General features: G+C 39.3%; 2 protein-coding genes across 2 annotated transcripts; both read left to right on the top strand.

Annotated features, from left to right (window-relative positions):
- Positions 1-519: 519 nt before the first annotated feature.
- slc13a3 (solute carrier family 13 member 3) lies at positions 520-13179 on the top strand. Its single transcript, XM_005930616.3, has 13 exons — positions 520-795; positions 1400-1665; positions 2009-2187; positions 2796-2865; positions 6592-6771; positions 6872-6997; positions 7119-7211; positions 7316-7420; positions 7532-7629; positions 8885-8997; positions 9369-9530; positions 10984-11121; positions 11200-13179. Exons 1-13 carry the CDS (start codon positions 688-690, stop codon positions 11380-11382), a joined length of 1821 nt encoding a protein of 606 aa, XP_005930678.1. The 5' UTR covers positions 520-687; the 3' UTR covers positions 11383-13179.
- A 213-nt stretch (positions 13180-13392) lies between these two features.
- On the top strand, positions 13393-17416 carry LOC102303978 (osteoclast stimulatory transmembrane protein). Its single transcript, XM_005930747.3, has 3 exons — positions 13393-14057; positions 14800-15808; positions 15892-17416. The coding sequence occupies exons 1-3, from the start codon at positions 14020-14022 to the stop codon at positions 16240-16242; spliced, it is 1398 nt and encodes a 465-aa protein (XP_005930809.1). The 5' UTR covers positions 13393-14019; the 3' UTR covers positions 16243-17416.
- The last annotated feature ends 808 nt before the right edge of the window (positions 17417-18224 follow it).

Genomic DNA, 18224 nt, shown 5'->3' with positions numbered 1-18224 from the left:
GGCGATTAGGGGAATTGGAGACAGCTGTGTAACGCAGCAGGGATACATTGGGAATAAGAAGACAGTGGAAGTAAGACTCAACACAAGAAAGAGACAAGAGGCCACCAAACTAAAACACAGACTAAGACACACGAGCTTGACACAGACAAAACCATAAACAGACATAAATCTCCATTGTAATTTGTGTGTGCGCGTGCGCGTGCGATTGTTCGCGCGGGTGCACGGGTGCGCGGGTCTAGGCTTTCAATCGGGATATAAAGCGAGAAGGCGCTACCGTAAAGACTTGTGTAAAAGCGCAAGGAAATTTATGCGGCGGAGAAGAAGCGGTTGGCTTGACCGCGGCTGGCTTGACCGCGGCTAACAAATGACGGCTCACTTTACTGCGGTTATTATTTTTGCAGTCCGGCAGTTTCCAGTGTGCTTTTTAAAATGAACGTATGAGCGGTGACATTTCCATCTCTGCCCCTGAAGATACCTCACTCCTGTCATGCAAGAGTCCATTCAATTGGGAAATTTGGCAGTAAGTCGACTATCCCATTTAACACACCATCACAGGAGGAGTTAACCTGTAGCAAAGCGTGTGGTTAATCTTCTCTGTGCTCAGCCACGGGCTTCAAAGTGCTGCCTCACAGGTTGCTCTCAGCCAGTCTGGACGTTTCCTAAACTGAGCACAACTTCAAGCCAGGGATGAGAATATCTGTACTGTCCAAGAAGCTGTGGTGCGTCCACAAACAGCTAATCCTTGTGCTCACTCCGCTCGTGTTTCTGCCTTTACTTTTTACTCTACCGGAGAAGGTGAGTGAATTTCTTTGTGCCACAGTTATGCACCCACTGTTTTCCAAAAAACTTACACACAGAAAGCACGGTTGTCCTATTATAAATGCATAACACAGGTGCAAGCAGGAGATTTATGTTTAAAATCAGACTAGTTCGCAAAGGGTTTGGTCCATCTTTATACTTGTTTTGATTAATCAGAAACTTACAGACATGCTTATATAAACTGAGATTTTTTAAGTAATAAATTTAGTCAATAATGCTAAAAACACTCATCTTCTACTGTCACTACAACCTCAATGCTTTTTACTCTTGGTTAAGCACAAGAAAGCTTTTGCTGGGAGTATTTTCACTGTGCATACTCCGTGAACCATCTGATTCAGCCAAAGAGTCAATAATGCAAACCTAAAAATAAAAAGTGATTATTAATGATAATGCTTTCGTGTTAACGATGTAAAAAATAATGTTGTCTCTCTGAAACACATATAATGTGAAGGATACACAAGTTACTGAAAACATAACGTGTAATCTGCTTTCTTTTTTCTTGTTAAGTCTTTGCTTTGTTTTTTAGCTGTTTTTTTGTTTTATTGCACAAATATTATTGACATGTTACTGATCTTTTTAGGAGGGAAAATGTCTTTACGTGGTGGTGCTCATGGCTATGTTTTGGTGCACGGAGGCTCTCCCTCTTGCTGTCACAGCCATGCTTCCAGTCTGCCTCTTCCCAACACTGGGAATTCTTCCAGCCAAAAAAATCTGCCCTCAGTACTTCATCGAGACCAATTTTCTCTTCCTCAGCGGCCTTGTGTTGGCATCATCGATTGAGGAGTGGGGCCTGCATCGCAGAATAGCCCTAAAGGTCCTCAGTATTGTTGGAGTAAAACCAGCCTGGTGAGAAAATAACTTTATCAGAAGGCAGTTTAAAGCTGATGAGGATTCTGTATTTATCCCATTTTAAGTAATACCTGGAACTTATTTTATTTCCCTGTGTTGTGAACCTCTGTGCTGTCCAGAAATACCCAAGTCACCCTACATGTCCTTTTCACGTCTGTTTAAATAACATTGTCACAAAATATGGTAGCTAGTTAATTCAGAAAATTCTGCAACAGGGAGGGATATAATAATAAAACATAAATGTCTGAATCTTTTGCACAGAACTACATTTAATTATTTTTATTTTCATACTTAGGGTTGTTTACCGAGTTTAAGATTGTGGACTGAATTGTTTTTCCAGGCTCATTCTGGGAATGATGCTGACCTCATCCTTCCTGTCCATGTGGCTCAGTAACACCGCCACAACAGCCATGATGCTCCCTATCGCAAATGCCATCCTGGAGAGCCTGTTTGGTGATCTGGAAACCCTAAAACAAAAGTGCAAGTCTGTCGAGGATCACGAGAGTGCCATAATAAATGGTACGCTGTCAGTTTTCAAACTTATACTGATGACAAATCAAAGTTTTCTCTGAAATTTACATCTTAATATACTGAATGAAAGTGATTATCCTTTGAGTGAGAGAAAACGTTTGGCCAATTTTAAATCTTTTTTTGGCTGAACCAAAACATTGTTTAATTCAGTCTTATTGTCTTCATAGTCATTCAAGCAGCAAAGGGCATTGCTGTGACAGGGGCGAATGAACATTAAACACTTCATCTTCAAATGAACAGTGAAGACAGGTTGAACGTTTATCATCCAACTGTGTCTCTTCACAAAATATGTTTCATTCTTGAAAGATGATTGTTTTAACCTTGTTCCCAAGAGCCTTTAATATATAATCTAATATGTGAACTTTGTGCAGCGTTTCCAATGCAGTGTCTGACAACAAGTTAGTCAATCCTGAAGTAGTAATGGATTAAGGGGGCTTTGTTGACTCAAAGTCAGCTATTAAATAAAACAAAAGTACACCACTGTAAAAAGAGCTGAAACTCACAATTTAACTCATGTTTGGACACTTTGAAGATTAAGTTAGCTTCACATGTAACCCTGAACCCTGTCAAAATCTATTTGATTTATTTTCTTGCAGGTCAGTCTACTGTAAAGCTGCATTCACTGCCCTCAGTGCCAACAGAAAAACAAATAATGGCAACAGAAGGGTAAGAAGCATTTTTGTGTTTTGTTTTATATTTTTATTTTAAAGACATTTCACTCCACTGATGTCTTTGATAAATCATTGCACAAACAATAGATGTTGAGCTTTGCTTAGCTTATGTCATGGTTGGCTGTGTGGCAGGCAAGCAAGCAGGAGTGGTGGACCCAAAATGCAGAACTCAGACACTGAAGTGAAACTTAAAGCGCAGCTTTATTGCTGAAAACTGAAAAACCTCGTAGTAACTAAAGTCACCAAAAGACAAACAAAAGTCTAAACAGAGGAACTGAAACACTGGAAAAGAAATACTAAACTGGAGCAGGAGACTCCATAAAACAGAAAGAAACAGACAGACTTGACACTGAACGAGAGACACAACCTAAGAACTAATCGCTCACAAAGAATAACTGAAACATAGAATAATACTAATAAACAAAGCATGACAAAAGGACCAGACTACAAAGGAATATAAGAACTGAAAATGCTGGGTCAAAATGACCCAGGACTGTGCCAGTCGCCCCCAAAGGGTCTGGCTACTTACAGCCCTAAACAAAAAAAACGAAACAAGAGCGAGAAAACAAGAGAGAAACAAAACACAAGGAGCCCAAGAACAGGAATTACTCAAAACAAATCCCACTGGGTCTACCGTGAGTCCACTAATCAAAAGGTTCAGGAAGCCGACAGCACAAAAGTCAAACAAAGGGTACTCAGGGGGACGGCCCCGCGGAAGGCAAATGGCCTGTATTTATATAACGCATTACTAGTCCCTAAGGACCCCAAAGCGCTTTACATATCCAGTCATCCACCCATTCACATTTACACACTGGTGATGGCAAGCTACATTGTAGCCACAGCCACCCTGGGGTGCACTGACAGAGGCGACAGGTAGCGGAAGGCAGCGGCGGCGGCGACGACAGAGCTGGTCCGGAGGCCGCCCACGATGGCGACGACGCCCAGCCAGTGGCCTGGAAGGCGGCCGGCGATGTTGAGGGGCTGGACGTACATTGGACCGGGCGAAGCTGAAGGCTCTGAGGCAGGACCAGACGAGAATGGCGCTGCAGGCGGCGGCGTGGAAGCCGGAGACGAAGGCGCTGCAGGCGGCGGTGCAACAGGCTGGACGGATCCCTTGGACCCTCCAGCGACAACAGGAGGCTGAACGGGCCCCTCGGACCCTTTAGCAGAGGGTGACAGCTGGGCAGGCTCTCCAGAAGCCCCAGCGTACGAGGTAGATGCAGGGCCAGAGGTCATTGAGACCACTGGTTGACCAGGTGGGTGAGAGTACAGCAGGCTAGGGGACTGAACTGAAGTCTGAACTGGCGGCCGTTGAAACGGTTGTGGTGAGAGTGGAGTAGGTGATGGAGTAGATGACTGCACTGGCGGCCAGGCGGGTAACTGGGCTACAGGCAATGGGGACACTGGAAACTGAGCCGAAGGTGGCGACTGAGCAGCTAACTAAGCAGAAGGTGGCTGCTGGGCAGGTAACTGAGCTGAGAGCAAGAGAGCAGATGACACTGGTTACTGAGCTGCAGGCAGCAGTAATGATTGTGATGGAGGTTTAGCAGGCCGGGCGGCTAGCTGAGCTACAGGGGCTTGAGCTAGTGACTGAGCTATGGACTGGAAAGATGACTGAATTGACGGCAGGGTTAAAGACTGAGAATACCAAGCAGCGAGGGTTTCTAAGAGGGTGGCTGAGTCTACTTTGCCGGGGCCACCAATGCCAAATAATCCAAAACAGAGCCTCGCTGTTAGTTCTGTTATGATTCGAGACAGCTCACTGATGTCTGGAAAACTCGGGGGAAAACTTGTAGTTGACAGGAAATCATCAAAAAACACTACCTGAATCAGTCTCTTGGGAGTGTCCACAGCATGAATTACGGCCCGGCAATAATCCAACAGCTGCTCTAGCAACTCCTCCTCCCAGCCTAAAGGTGAGTCCACTGGGTCCATTTTGTGGTCACGTCGTTCTGTCATGGTTGGCTGTGTGGCAGGCGAGCAAGCAGGAGTGGTGGACCCAAAATGCAGAACTCAGACACGGAAGTGAAACTTAAAGCGCAGCTTTATTGCTGGGAAAAACCTCGTACTAACTAAACTCACCAAAAGACAAAAGTCTGAACAGAGGAACCGAGGACTGAAACACTGGAAAAGAAATACTAAACTGGAGCAGGAGACGAAACACTAGAAACAGATCACACAGCCAGTTGAGGGTACAACACGATAGGGAACACAGGAAAACACAGGGCTTATATACACAGGGGAGTAATCAGGGAATGGAAAACAGGAGGGAGACACAGCTGGGAGGGTTTGGGGTAACGAGACACGAGGAGCAAAGCTAGACACACTGAGATAAGGATCAACCTTTCACAATAAAATGGAAAACAAGAAACAGACTTGACACTGAACTGAACTTATACTGAACGAGAGACTCAACCTAAGAACTAATCGCTCACAAAGAATAACTGAAACATAGAATAATACTAATAAACAAAGCATGACAAAAGGATCAGAATACAAACCATAATACAAAGGAATATAAGAACTGAAAATGCTGGGTCAAAATGACCCAGGACTGTGACAGCTTACTGCGAAGACTGGAAATGGGGTAGATGTAGTTCTAATGGCAACAAAATCCAAGAAACTATCCAGGTGCTAGTGCTATGAATATAGGGCAAGTTTAAAATACCCAGGATATATTTTCCTCTCTAGCATCATTTACCCTGATATCACGTTAGATGAGAGAGTGGTGTGATGTTCACGTTTTTGTGGTGTTATATGACAGAAGTGGCATATACACAGCCAGACAGAAGACATGTGGACAGGTCTACTTACAGCAGAACTGCAAAGACAAACTATAATATTAGAAAAGCTCTGTACAGTAGTGTAGTATTAAAAAGTGTTGCATGAATATGACGGTGCTGTGGAATGCAAAACTGAAAAACTGTCATATAAATGCAGACCTTGCAAGTCAACAGACTTATAAGTAACATAATTCTGTCATTAAAATATGAGGACCTGACTGTAACTATAAATATGTTCTGTTAAATTAGCAGGCGATGCTGTTTCATGTGCATCTAAGAGTTTTTGCCTTAGTTTTTCATCTTCAGCCCAGGCAGTGTTAACTGACCCGTAATGAACAGATGAAAACCAAAAAACAGATTTCAGATTGATAAATTTTCTTGGCCTTATGCTTAGGTGCCCTGTTTCAGTGTTGTAGTACTATAGTTTAGGTTTACAGAACAATACGGTTGCTTTAAATTGCTTATAGCAAACAGGTAAAAAGGAGGAATAAAGCTGTTTTTAAAGACCTGTCTTGACTGAGGCTCATCATAGAAAGAAAAGAACTTTAGATGTTCTAGTCCTAGAACATGCTGTTACCGAAGCACTGAAGCCTGTGCATTTTTCAGGAATGGAGGCAGTGATTTTGTACATGATGATCTCTGATTGTGAACATGACCTGCTTTCAATCAGGCTTTCACAACAAGGTTAACCCTTAAGTAACCCTTCTAAGCCCCAAATCCTGCTTCATAGTGCAGGCATCATTCCCTTCGTCTGTGTTAAATTTATTTTTTAATTACTGAGCTTTACATTTTACAGACTGTGAAATACAAAACTAAGCTAACACATATGAAGTTTGCAGATTCATTTTGCCATACAAACTAAAGAGTAATATCCAGCTGTGCAAACTCTGAAGTTTGTGTAATAATTCACATTTTATGTAAAATAATGCTTCTGAAAGGACTGATACACCAGAACTGACGGACCCGAGGACAGCTGAGGAGAGCCGAGCAGAGGCGCAGTATCAGCTCAAAGTCTGGAAGGGGTTTTTAATTTGTATCCCTTATGCTGCCAGTATCGGAGGAACCGCCACACTGACGGGCACGGCACCTAACCTCATTCTGATTGGACAGCTGAAAAGGTAACTCTTTTGTTTTTGTGTAGCATTTAAACAATGCTGATTCAGACACAGAAGTGATATGTTTCAGTGTGTTTAACAGTTATAATTTTGTCTTTCACAGCTACTTTCCAGACTGTGATCTTATCAATTTTGGCTCTTGGTTTGCATTTGCTTTCCCACTCATGCTCCTCTTCCTGTTTTTGGGATGGCTATGGATTGCATTTCTCTACGGAGGATTGAATACAAGGTTGTGTATCTTTTCTTGCTAAATTTTTCAATAACACCATCAGCATTACAGGATACATTCCATGAGTAAGGTCTTTATTTTATGAGAGCCAATGTTTACAATATGTGTTAAAATTTTGCAGATTGTGCATCACAAAACAAGACAGGAGAACCCAGGCAGAAGCCAGAGCCAAGGCACTGATAAAGGAAGATTACAGAAAACTAGGGCCCATAAAGTGAGGACTCGTGTATGTCTTGAAATCTCATGCAATAGATGCTGGATGTAAACTTTCTAGGACATAGTCTTTGACTTACTCTTATTCTGCATTCATGCTTTCAGCTTTGCAGAGGGAGCCATCTCTTTCTTTTTTGTACTGTTTGCCGTTCTCCTCTTCACAAGGGATCCAAAGTTTGTGACCGGCTGGTCTGTGTTTTTTAAAAAAGGGTAAGAGAAGCTGACTTTTAAAACCTTGTATGAAAGCTAGCACATTGTATTCTGGTTCTGTGCTCTATTAGGTGTCCATTTCTATTTTGTGCTCGTCTTGCTGTCCTTCAGGTACGTTTCGGATGCAGTCACCGGTGTCATCATTGTGTCTATACTGTTCTTTTTTCCTTCACAAAAGCCTTCCCTGAGATGGTGGTCCGACCCTCAAGGTTAGTGATAGCATATCTGCTAAAATGCCATTTATGAGGCATCATTGTCTCATTTCAGTTCTATTTGTTACCATATATAGGATTTTCTGTCGCAATATTACAACTTTGATAAGTCAAAAGTTAATATCTAAGACCAGATATTTGTGGAAAATTCAAAGATTCTGTGTCTCTGTTTCTAGAACAGCTTTTGCAAAACACAGAAATTAAGCTGAGGAATGTTAATAATATAGATTAGAGAGTCTGAGGAAAGTTCCCGTCTGAAAGTGAGACTGTAGTTTCTCTGTTTCTGTGATTAGAATAATCTCTTAAAGCTATGTGGACACACTTTGGGTTTTTTTCTTTGTGTGTTTGTGTACTTGTATTTTGGATTACTCGTGTTGTAGCTACATGCCTGAAACGTCCATTTAATAATCAAATTCTGGTGAATCTTTTTGTCTTGGTGGACAAAAAAAATGTCTTATGGAAATCATTTTATTGATTTGGTTAACTCCAAAATGTGAATACAAATGCGAATCAGCATCCACTAAAACGGAGAAGCGTGTGTGTATGTGTGTGTGTGTGTGTGTGTGAGTGAATGCTTATGTTATGTTCAGCTGGTCAAATAAACAACTTGATGCTGGAAAAGAAAGCAAGCCATGTGGTTCATCTGTCACTGAGGGTCACATTATTCGAATAGAGTGGGTTCACTCTATGTCAAACAGAGTAGGACTTTTAGCTCATTAAACTAAAAATAGAGCAAATAAATACAAAAATATGGTAAAACTACAAAAGAATATTTGGTAGAAAGCACTAAAATGTGTATGTTAACGTGCCAAATATATTATATGGTAGACTATGTGGTTTGCTGCTAAGCAGTTTGGTAGTAGTTTGATTTTCAACTCATCCATATGTTAACGTGTTCTTCACCACATCCCTAAACCCAGAGGTACTTCTTCCGCCTCTTTAAGATTCAAGATTTTTATTTGCCATTTGAGCACAGGACCAACAGTCCATGCACACTGGAATTCTTGTGCAGAGCTCTCCGGGTCAAGTCAAACTTTTTACAAGATAAAGACAAAGCAACTAAAAAAGGAAAATAGAAATAAAGTAAGGAATGGAGATGTTATACTGAGGCAGAATCTTTTACTACTCATTATAAGGTTAACAGTTAAGTTTAAGGATTTTAATCTCACATTGTATCGGTGCACAACAGCCTTTACATTTTTCTACACATGATAAACATTTTCTAATTGTTTTATCTCACATTTTTCTTCAGCTCTAAACACTCCTTATGTGCCTCTCCTTTCCTGGAAAAAAGCCCAGGAATCGGTTCCTTGGAATATCATTATGCTGCTTGGAGGCGGCTTCGCCATGGCCAAAGCTTGTGAGGTAAAGATGTTACATATAATATGTATGTAATACATATAATACATCAACAATGTTTCCTGTCTCTGTGCTAAGTTAAAACTGCTATGTGGTGCCTATGGTGGCATCCAACTTTTTAGCAAATATTTTGGGACCATTTCCCCCAAAATACCAAAGGAAGCTGTTATTTTCAGTTTGCTTACTAATGTTTCTTTAAACCTCTATAGTTTAGAGTGGAAATGGAGGAAATTAAAGTCTACTAAGTCTGTTTATTAAAACGTGTCTCTGCTCTCCTTCGGTTGTCAGTGCTTTGTTTGATTCAAGTTCTCTGTTTTGGTTTCTTATGTTGTTATTTGATCTTCAACCTTTCACCTCTGTCACGTGGCATTCTGCAGGAGTCTGGACTCGCGTCCTGGATGGGAGGCCACCTCCAGCCTTTGGCTCAAGTCCCTCCTGCTGCAGCTGTGATGTTGATCACTGCTTTCCTGGCTTGTTTCACTGAGTTTGCCAGTAACACTGCCACCATTATCATATTTTTACCTGTCATTGCTGAACTGGTAAGGCTGGTCTTCAACCTAAATATATACAATTTTGCATACAGTTTTAGACTGTATGCGAAATTAAAGTGAAAGTATATCATCAGATTATTTTTTTATTCCTGTGTTATATTTTAGCTGAGAAAAATATCTTCACATATCAGTTTACCTGTGTGAGGTACAAACTCATTGCACCATGTCAGTGCAATCAAACTGACACAGATGACCATCAGGGAAACAAACTGGACGACTGTCTTACAAGATAAAGAAGTCAAAGTGAAGGGTGAACACGTTTTGCTGTCGACCTTGTCCTTTATGTCACTCAGAGGTTTAGTGGTCTTGTTAAACTTTTGCAATAGATGTTCTTATGTTTGTAGACTGTTGGACATTAACTGTTGTTAGACAATTATTATCTGGAGCTTAAGTACTCCAAGACAATGGCTACACAGGAAGAATAACCACTTAATAGCATGTAATTGTATAGGCTAGGTTTAAACTTTAGGATACTAAGCTGTTATTACAAACACAAACAGGCACAACACACATTTTGCTTTTACTGTATTTGAAGTTGTACACGCGCTAAAATAATAATTTAGTTTATCTTCTGGAGCTAACAAGTGAATGGCATTTCCTATATTTTTATTTTTCTCCCATTCTGCAGTACCTTCATTAGTGGTGTTATTATTTGTTATTTAACTGGTTACTGAATTCCCATCCTTGAGCTGAGTATTTTGGCCATCATCATCTTGTTTTGAAACTGGAAGTTACAAACAATGGGTGGCGCTGACAATAAGACTTAAAACTAGTGATTAAGACCACAAACCCATCAACAAAGTGTTAAAATAGTTTATAGATCGAGGGAGACAAACATCCATTTTCACACAGATCCCAATACAATTGTTTTGTAACTAGCAAAGTTGCCTCCATCTTGATATACAGTCTATAATTATATAGAGTGAACATGTGATCATGTTAACACTAGCATTTAATAAAAAAAATAAAAAGTAACTATTCTGTACATAGTTAGTTCATATCAGTACTGTAACATGATTTTTCAGAAATGTAGTCAGTGATGATTAAGGCTTTAGGATTTAAACAATCTGTAGGCTAGGGTCCTAAAGCACACAATAAAAGAATTGACTGATTGACCGTTATTGCATTTACAGCCCATATTCGTTTCTTAATTAGTTTCTTAATTTTTTTTAATTAATTTTGTATATTATATGTTAATTGGACTCCAGAGAGCCATGCAAACCCAACTCCTGTATTATCTGTTTTTGCAATGTATTGCTCCAAAATGAAGTATATAAAACTTTTATGCTTCTGTATTTTGCTGCCTTTGCCAAATGATAATGAATGTTCTTTTCACCTTTGTCCCCTTACTGTACTTTAAATTTAATTCTGGATTTTCACTCTGAATAAGCATAATGGGCCTTTTTATACATCCTGTCATAAACATCTTTTCCCTCCACAGGCTATTAATGTCTCAGTGAACCCTCTGTACTTCATGATACCTGCCACAGTAGGATGTTCATACGCCTTCATGCTGCCAGTGTCCACACCACCCAACTCAATTGCCTTTGCATCTGGACACCTTATGGTGAAAGACATGGTAAGATCCTCATTGGCTCTTGACTTTGAAAATATTACACAAAATTACAGCTTATGTTTTCCATTTCTGGTTCCTCAGGTGAAAACTGGCTTTGTGATGAACATCCTGGGTATCCTGTCAGTCACTCTGGCAATGAATACGTGGGGCATTGCCATGTTTAATTTGAATACTTACCCTGAATGGGCTCTCCCATTTAACAAGTCTGCTCTTGTGACCAATGCGCACTTATCTGTGGCTCAGTCGCTTAATGCCACGTTGTGATCACACACCAGATTTTAGCAAGAAGTTATTATAGAAGAAGTACCAGAAGAGTGAGCAGGGAGGAAAAACTGAAGTAGATACAGTTGTGATCAGAGGTTTACATCCACTCATCGTGGGCATGTGTGTCTCTGTAATTTAGGGCCTTTAATGATTTCTTTGAATTCGAGATTTTAATGGGTGGGATGATTACACAGCATACATGTTTCATTGGAATATTTGGGATTTTTGGTCATTAGACATCTACCAATGACAGTGAAGAATACTGTTGATTGACATAAATAAAGTAGTGGGTCACCTAGGCAACCAGGACCTGAAATGTCCACAAGTGACTAGGTGGCAACTTTAAAGCAATATATGCTGTGAAAATTGACCCCTTCCAACCGTACATACATTTCAAATACATCACATTGAGAAGATGGGGAGAAAAAAGAACTCCACCCAGACTGAGCTCCTACAGGCAGTTTGAGAACAGAAAAAAAACACAGCAACACCGAGAGCACATGAACACACCATACAACATAAAGGACGGGCATCGGAGGCATTTGGAGGGGAGGAGGGTGATTGTACATCTGTCTGTCTATATATTTGAGCCTGTACATATACTTTTGACTTGTGGATTAGAGAAAATCCAAAGTAAATTCAAACTTAAGATGAGATAACCTTTATTAGTCCCTTGTGCACCTAAATATTTTTTTAAGTCATAAAAGACGCTGTAAAAGTCATTCCACCCATTAAAAAGTCTAGTTCAAAGAAATCATTAAAAGCTCAAAATTACCATGACATTCATGCCTATGATGAGTGTATACAGTATAAATTCTTCACTACAATTGTTTCTGTACTGTCACAGTCAGAAAACACATTTTTCCAGCTGTTAACGATGCTTTGAAAAGGTTATCATATATATATTTGACTGCCTTTTTAGGGTCTCAACGGTCTAGAGTTTAAGCTGTGCAATACATGAACTCAGTTAATGAGAGTTGATGTATTGCTAAGTTTAAAAACTGCTGAAGTATTTTACTCTCTGCTTTCTTAAAACTGAATTAGAGCAACATCTAACCTCAAACACATGCTTTGAGCACTGAAGAGTGTTTTATATTTTTTAAATAATCAGTCAGACTGCAGAGTGTGCTGTTTGTATCGTTACTACAGGCTGACCTCTGCTGGAAGAAGGAATGAGACTGTGAATAACACTTTTTAAAGTATATATTATGGTTAAAATCACTAAAAGATTGTTACTTGTTTATGTTTCACATGGCACACTGCTAAAGCCATACCACATAAACAACATTTTAAATCATTTTCTTTATTAAATTATGAATCTTGACTAATGAATGTGTAACTTTTGTTACATGGTGATCTGCACTCATATATTGTGCTGTCATAAATAAAGCCAGTTTGTAACTTGATGTTGTTTATGTATTTGTTACGCACAGTTTTGTTTTGTTTTAAGTGAGTTCCCCTGTTTGTATCAGGAAAGTTTTTTAAACTCTTGCTGGAACATTGCGGCCCCTGCACACACACATAGACACACAGCACAAAGCACAAAATTCTTTTTAATGTTCTCTTGGTGTCCTCACATGTCCCAACAATTGTTAACTTGTGCAGTAATGTGTTGGTTATTCAGTGTAAGCGTTGCCACAGCAAAAGGTCTGTAGTGTTTAAATGTGAAATCAGAAAAGTTATCCAAAGCTAACAGACCGTAACCAAATGTACTAATTTGTACAACAAATACAAAGGTTACAGGCAAATAACCTTTGACCCAAAGCAGATTCATAACTGTGACTTGATGCCTTTATTTATTTTGTGTGTGTGTTATTCATAAAATTTGAAACAAAAACCAATTAGTATTTAAGACTCAAAATAAATAGGCCTTTATTGTGGTGTCTCATGGATTTGTTATTCTTCTTTGGATTTTTGGATTTTAGGTCCTTTTGCCCATTTAAATATGACAGCCCCTTTTTTTGGCATTGCTTCCACCAAACCGAGTAACTAAGGACGCAGTGGACAAAACGTAAAACACAAGGTGGTTACTGAATGTCAGCTTTTATTTGTTTAAACTTGAAGCAATTCTGATGTTTTCTGATGTTCAATTGGACAGAAAGAGAAAACAAACCCACCTTCATGGATTTCTTGCCTCCATTCAAGAGCTAAAAAAAAGTTGTTGCTAGATATAATTGCCTAATATAGCTTATTCTCGATTATATTCTTAATTCTTAGCACCCAAGCTCAGTTGACACAAGACAGAAAGTAAATTTCAGTGGTAGAAACATGAGAAACCAGAGGAAAGATGACACACAAAAGTGTTATGTCATCTAAACTATTTTCAGTTTAGAAGAGGAGTTATAAGCAAAGTGCTCTGTTACTTGTATTGTCAGTGTCACCATCATCAAATCATTCTGAAAGCGCACTTTGGTTAGTGTGACCTGCCACATAGGGCTTATGAGTGTGTCATGCTCTCCATATGATTTTGTGTCATGTGTGGTTTAGATGCAGAGGGACTATCTTTTTTATTTTCCCACGTGGAACTTGTAGGCAACCAACATGACAGTGACTGTTGCGCAAAGTTCCCCTTTTTAGCCTTTACAGTCCACCAACACTTCCTGTTTATTTTCTCAGGCTCCTAATTTCTTAGAGAGGATGAAGATGATCACAGAAAATTTTGTTTTGCTTGTCAGGTAGGAGTTGATCTATTTTTTTTGTTATTTAAATTATTTATAATTAACTGTTATTATTATTATTATTATTATTATTATTATTATTATTAAAAAACTTTTGTTTTCCACTGTGTCTTTTACAAACCCAGGCATTGAAAATGCATTATTTGTAAAATAACACGATAGGGAGAAAATAGTTGCATGTTTTTTTTTGTAACGTGCGGACGGAAGAAAAAATTATGTTTTAGTTTAGCATATGTTTCAATATTTTAGCCTTATAGATGTTGTTGTTTCTCCTCTGATCTTGAGTTTCTATAGATTGAGCATAACGTGTTGCTTTTTTAGATGTTTTAGCCTACTTTCCTTTGTCAGACAAGTTCTACTTTAGTGATTTCTTGATTCAACTGGACTAACAATTCAGGGCTGGTGGGAGGAATTAAGCTTTCCAAAAGAGTTAATTTGTGATTTAGGGGGAAATTACTTTTTTTACATAGAGCCAGGTAGGTTTGAATAGCCTTTTTTCCTTTAATAAATGAAATTATCATTTAAACCTGTATTTTGTATTTGTTTGTGTTGTTTTTATCCAATATTCAGATTTGTTAGACGATCTGAAACATGAGACAAATATGCAAAAAAGAAAAAAAAATAGAAAGGGGACAAATACTTCTGCACTGTTTAGTGTTAATAAGAAATGCTTAGAGCCACTTCTCTGTTGAATCTTTAAATATTCTAAATATAAAGTGTTGTATTGTTTTCTCCCCAGAAAGAGAGCAGGATCTTGCAGACAGGCCTTAACGTCTCTGCTGTCATACCTCTGGGAAGTTTACTCGGCACCTTCTCCTGCAGGCAGGGACATCCTCACTCTGCTGTCTCTCTGTTTCACACTTGCCTGTGTTACTGGTGGCTTGCTTCACCACTGGCTGTCAAAAAGTCTGAGATATGATTACGAAGTGTCGGTTCAAACTGTCAGTATCTACAGCGTGAGCATGTTTCTGGTCTCCTTCCTGTGTCATCCCCTGCGCTGTGTGCTAACAATGATTCTTCCTACAGTCTGCACCAAGCAAGGACGGAAACTCCTCATCACGGCCTCTGTCATGATTTTGGTGCTGAATGTCATCCCTAATATCACAGTAAATGTGGGAGCAGTGGCACGCATCCTGAAATGCACTGCTGAGGGTTTTGCAAAGACTTTATTAAACTCATCTGAACCTTTGAACAAAGCCAAGACAGACCTTGTTGAAGAAGCCATCAAAGTAAAGTGGGAGGACTTGAGCATTGTTACCAACTTAAGGACTTTGGATCATTACACACATATTGATGTGTCAGATGTCAAAAGCATGTTTACTAAGATAATTGGGAAGATAGAGGTCAACTTCTCACATGCCAGGAACCTCCTCAGAGAATACAAACTGCTGTCAAACCGGATTCTTGCTGCCGTCTTTGTTGCACTGCTGATCGCTGAGTCTGCACGCTACTTGAAATCTTATCTGACATCAGTTCATTTTGATAATGGGTACATCTCCAAAGAGCTCTTGCAAAAAATGCCAGTTAATGAAAGGCCAGCTAAAAATAAAATCAATCTTGAAAACTGTAAAGTAATAAGTCAGGAATGTTCCTCTTGTTTCCTATCACTGATTGTGGTAACTTTATATTTCATTGCAATAACCCTAATAGTAGTTTTGGATCATGTTGTGTACTATATAGTTCAGATGATTGTGCCATGGTTGCTGGATTTTCCACCTACATCTGCTGTTATAAGTGTCAATTATAAGGTAAGACAGCACTCGCTCAATTTAATCTTTTTATTTTCTTTTTGGCTTTTTGGAGTCTTTTATAAATTTGTTGTTCCTTTTAGGTTCAGTGGTTCCCCCCTGCGTTTTGTATTATCCCACAATCCTGCATCAAACGGGAGCTGGTAAACTTCCACAGGGATTACAAGTGGAATTTCAGCCCTGGGCCATCTCTCTGTGATGTGACAACTTCAGCTCCAAACCTGGGAGTCACACTCCTGCTGGGATGTCTCTGGCTGATGAGCTACTTTCTGGTTTTCCTCGAGGTTTACGCAAGGCAGATACGCAGAAAAATCTCTGCATCCTTCTTCAGAAAGCAGGAGGAGAAGAGAATAGCTTACTTGATGAGGAAAATGCATGTGAAGCAAAATAAAAAACACAGAAAAGGGCACATTTCTGTTCATGTGCAAGTTTGAATGACATGTAACAGCTAATGAATAGACTGCTATGGCAATGGGTTGCATGTTTAGACCATTTGGATCAACTTATCTAGTGGTACTTTCACTTTGTGATGTAACCAAAGTCGTGTGGATGTGTAATTTTGTATATTGGTATGATCTGTCCTGTTAGCCTTTTAATTACGAACTCTAATAGAACAGCTTTGCTTGATTCACAGTTCAAAAAGTTATCTTATACTGGGCTTTGGTGCAGCCCCTCTCTTTATTTTCTATCCCTACTCACACCCATCAAAACCAACTTTAGTTGTTGTTTTTTTTATTTGAGGCTTTTTGCAAACAAAAGGTTCATGCCCACAGAGCTGTGTATTTGTGTCGTATTAAGGCTGTTCAACGACTTCATACAAGAGTAGAAATAACAGAGCTGTCTCAATCCTGACCTTTTGGCTCACAGGGCTCACAGTGTTTCTTGTTTCATTCGGTGGTCTTCGTTGTTTGTGTTTTGCAAAATGTAAACTGAATACAGTGCATCCTGTGTATGAGTCACAGTTATAACACCTTTCCTCTGTAAGCGAGTCAACACTCAACATACGCCTCTTCAAACCCTGTGGTTCAAAGCGATGCACCAACACTTCTGCTGAATCTGCATCTTGTTTTGGACAGAGACTCGCCTGGTAACTTTTCCCCCCCATGATATCATCACAGAGCAATGTTTTCCGTGTTCTCTTTTATTTCTTTTATTTCTCTGCAAGTTAGCCTTTTTTTGTTGTTGTTGTTTTACCATCCAGCCCCACTAGATGCCACCATGGTGCTTTGGACAGCTGGGGACAAAGACTAATAAGAGGTGGTAGTTCCTGTCAGGAAATGAACAGTAACAGGTCGGATCTTACAGTTTTTGGAACACTGTACTGACCCGAATACCTTTAATAGATTAAATGAATCTGTTTCATCCACATGTTCAATGATTCGTCAGCTTATTTTAATCACAGTGCCCCTATTTCCTTTCTCTTTTGCATATCAGTATGCTCCTGCTTAAAATTCCCATGAAGCTGTGAGGGTTTATTTTAAGACCTCATCCCAGAATATTAATAGACTTCTTCATTGTCTATTTTTACTCGTGACTTTTGGCCACTTCACAATTGTCTCCGCAGTGTAGAGATGATAATAATAAATTATTCATGTTTTGTCTGATATTATGAGTTATTGCTCCTGTGTTATAATAAATAAAACAAAATAAAATAAATCACTTTATCATCCTTTTTATGTATATTTTTCATAAACTCTGACTGATACCTTTGACTTGACAAATAATGTGGCCTTCTAAACACTCTAACTATAATCCTCATTAAGCTTTCATAACATGAAGCAGTTCAATCAGAAAATTACCTGTTCTGTAAGTTTTTTTCTTCTTTGACACTGTTACATATTCATTACACGCAGTCTGCAGACTGAAAATCCAAGAATCTGCGAGCATTAGTATTCTCAGTGACAGCCTTGTCCAAAGACAGAGGGTCAAAAAGCTTTTTAATCTGTTTTCAATCACTTCTGATTTTGTGGATGACCAGTGTTATCATTTTTTCTGCTATGGGGAGCGCAACTATTTAACAGTATCAGCTCTACCCTCACATGTATAATGCCAGAAGCTGTAAAAGCGTTCCCAAATGTGCATCATGGGAATAGCAAGACTCTTAATCTTAGGATGTCTGTGTCTGTTTGTCCCTCTGGGGAGAAGAATTATTCTAATTCTACACACTTTAGAAAACTGGAGAATTTAATGTAAATTATACAAGGAGAAGAGTTAACTAAATTACATCTGGTGTCCACAAAGGCTGTACTTAATACAGCAATTAGTGCTATTTTAATTGCATGTTCAATCATTCCAGTGGATGGTGTGTTGAATTGCATGGTGCCTGTGCTGTTCTTTCAGTAATTACAGGGTTATAGCCACAGAAGCTGACATGATGTTCAGGGCTTGGATGGTAAGATAAAATTGATTTGTACGT

Source organism: Haplochromis burtoni, unplaced genomic scaffold, assembly GCF_018398535.1.
Source record: "Haplochromis burtoni strain Fernald_Lab_line unplaced genomic scaffold, NCSU_Asbu1 Contig_134, whole genome shotgun sequence".
NCBI classification, from domain to species: Eukaryota; Metazoa; Chordata; class Actinopteri; order Cichliformes; family Cichlidae; genus Haplochromis; species Haplochromis burtoni.
The sequence above is the reverse complement of the archived record's forward strand: the minus strand, read 5'-3'. Positions and strand labels throughout refer to the sequence as shown.

What these genes read in the sequence shown, in the direction of transcription:
- LOC102303978 (XM_005930747.3), top strand. Translation starts at nt 14,020, where the DNA reads ATGAAGATGATCACAGAAAATTTTGTTTTGCTTGTCAG. An exon ending in AATTTTGTTTTGCTTGTCAG is followed by an intron (nt 14,058 to 14,799) that starts GTAGGAGTTGAT and finishes TTTTCTCCCCAG; the next exon opens with AAAGAGAGCAGGATCTTGCA. An exon ending in TTATAAGTGTCAATTATAAG is followed by an intron (nt 15,809 to 15,891) that starts GTAAGACAGCAC and finishes TGTTCCTTTTAG; the next exon opens with GTTCAGTGGTTCCCCCCTGC.
- slc13a3 (XM_005930616.3), top strand. Translation starts at nt 688, where the DNA reads ATGAGAATATCTGTACTGTCCAAGAAGCTGTGGTGCGTCCACAAACAG. An exon ending in TTTTTACTCTACCGGAGAAG is followed by an intron (nt 796 to 1,399) that starts GTGAGTGAATTT and finishes TGATCTTTTTAG; the next exon opens with GAGGGAAAATGTCTTTACGT. An exon ending in AGAAAACTAGGGCCCATAAA is followed by an intron (nt 7,212 to 7,315) that starts GTGAGGACTCGT and finishes TCATGCTTTCAG; the next exon opens with CTTTGCAGAGGGAGCCATCT.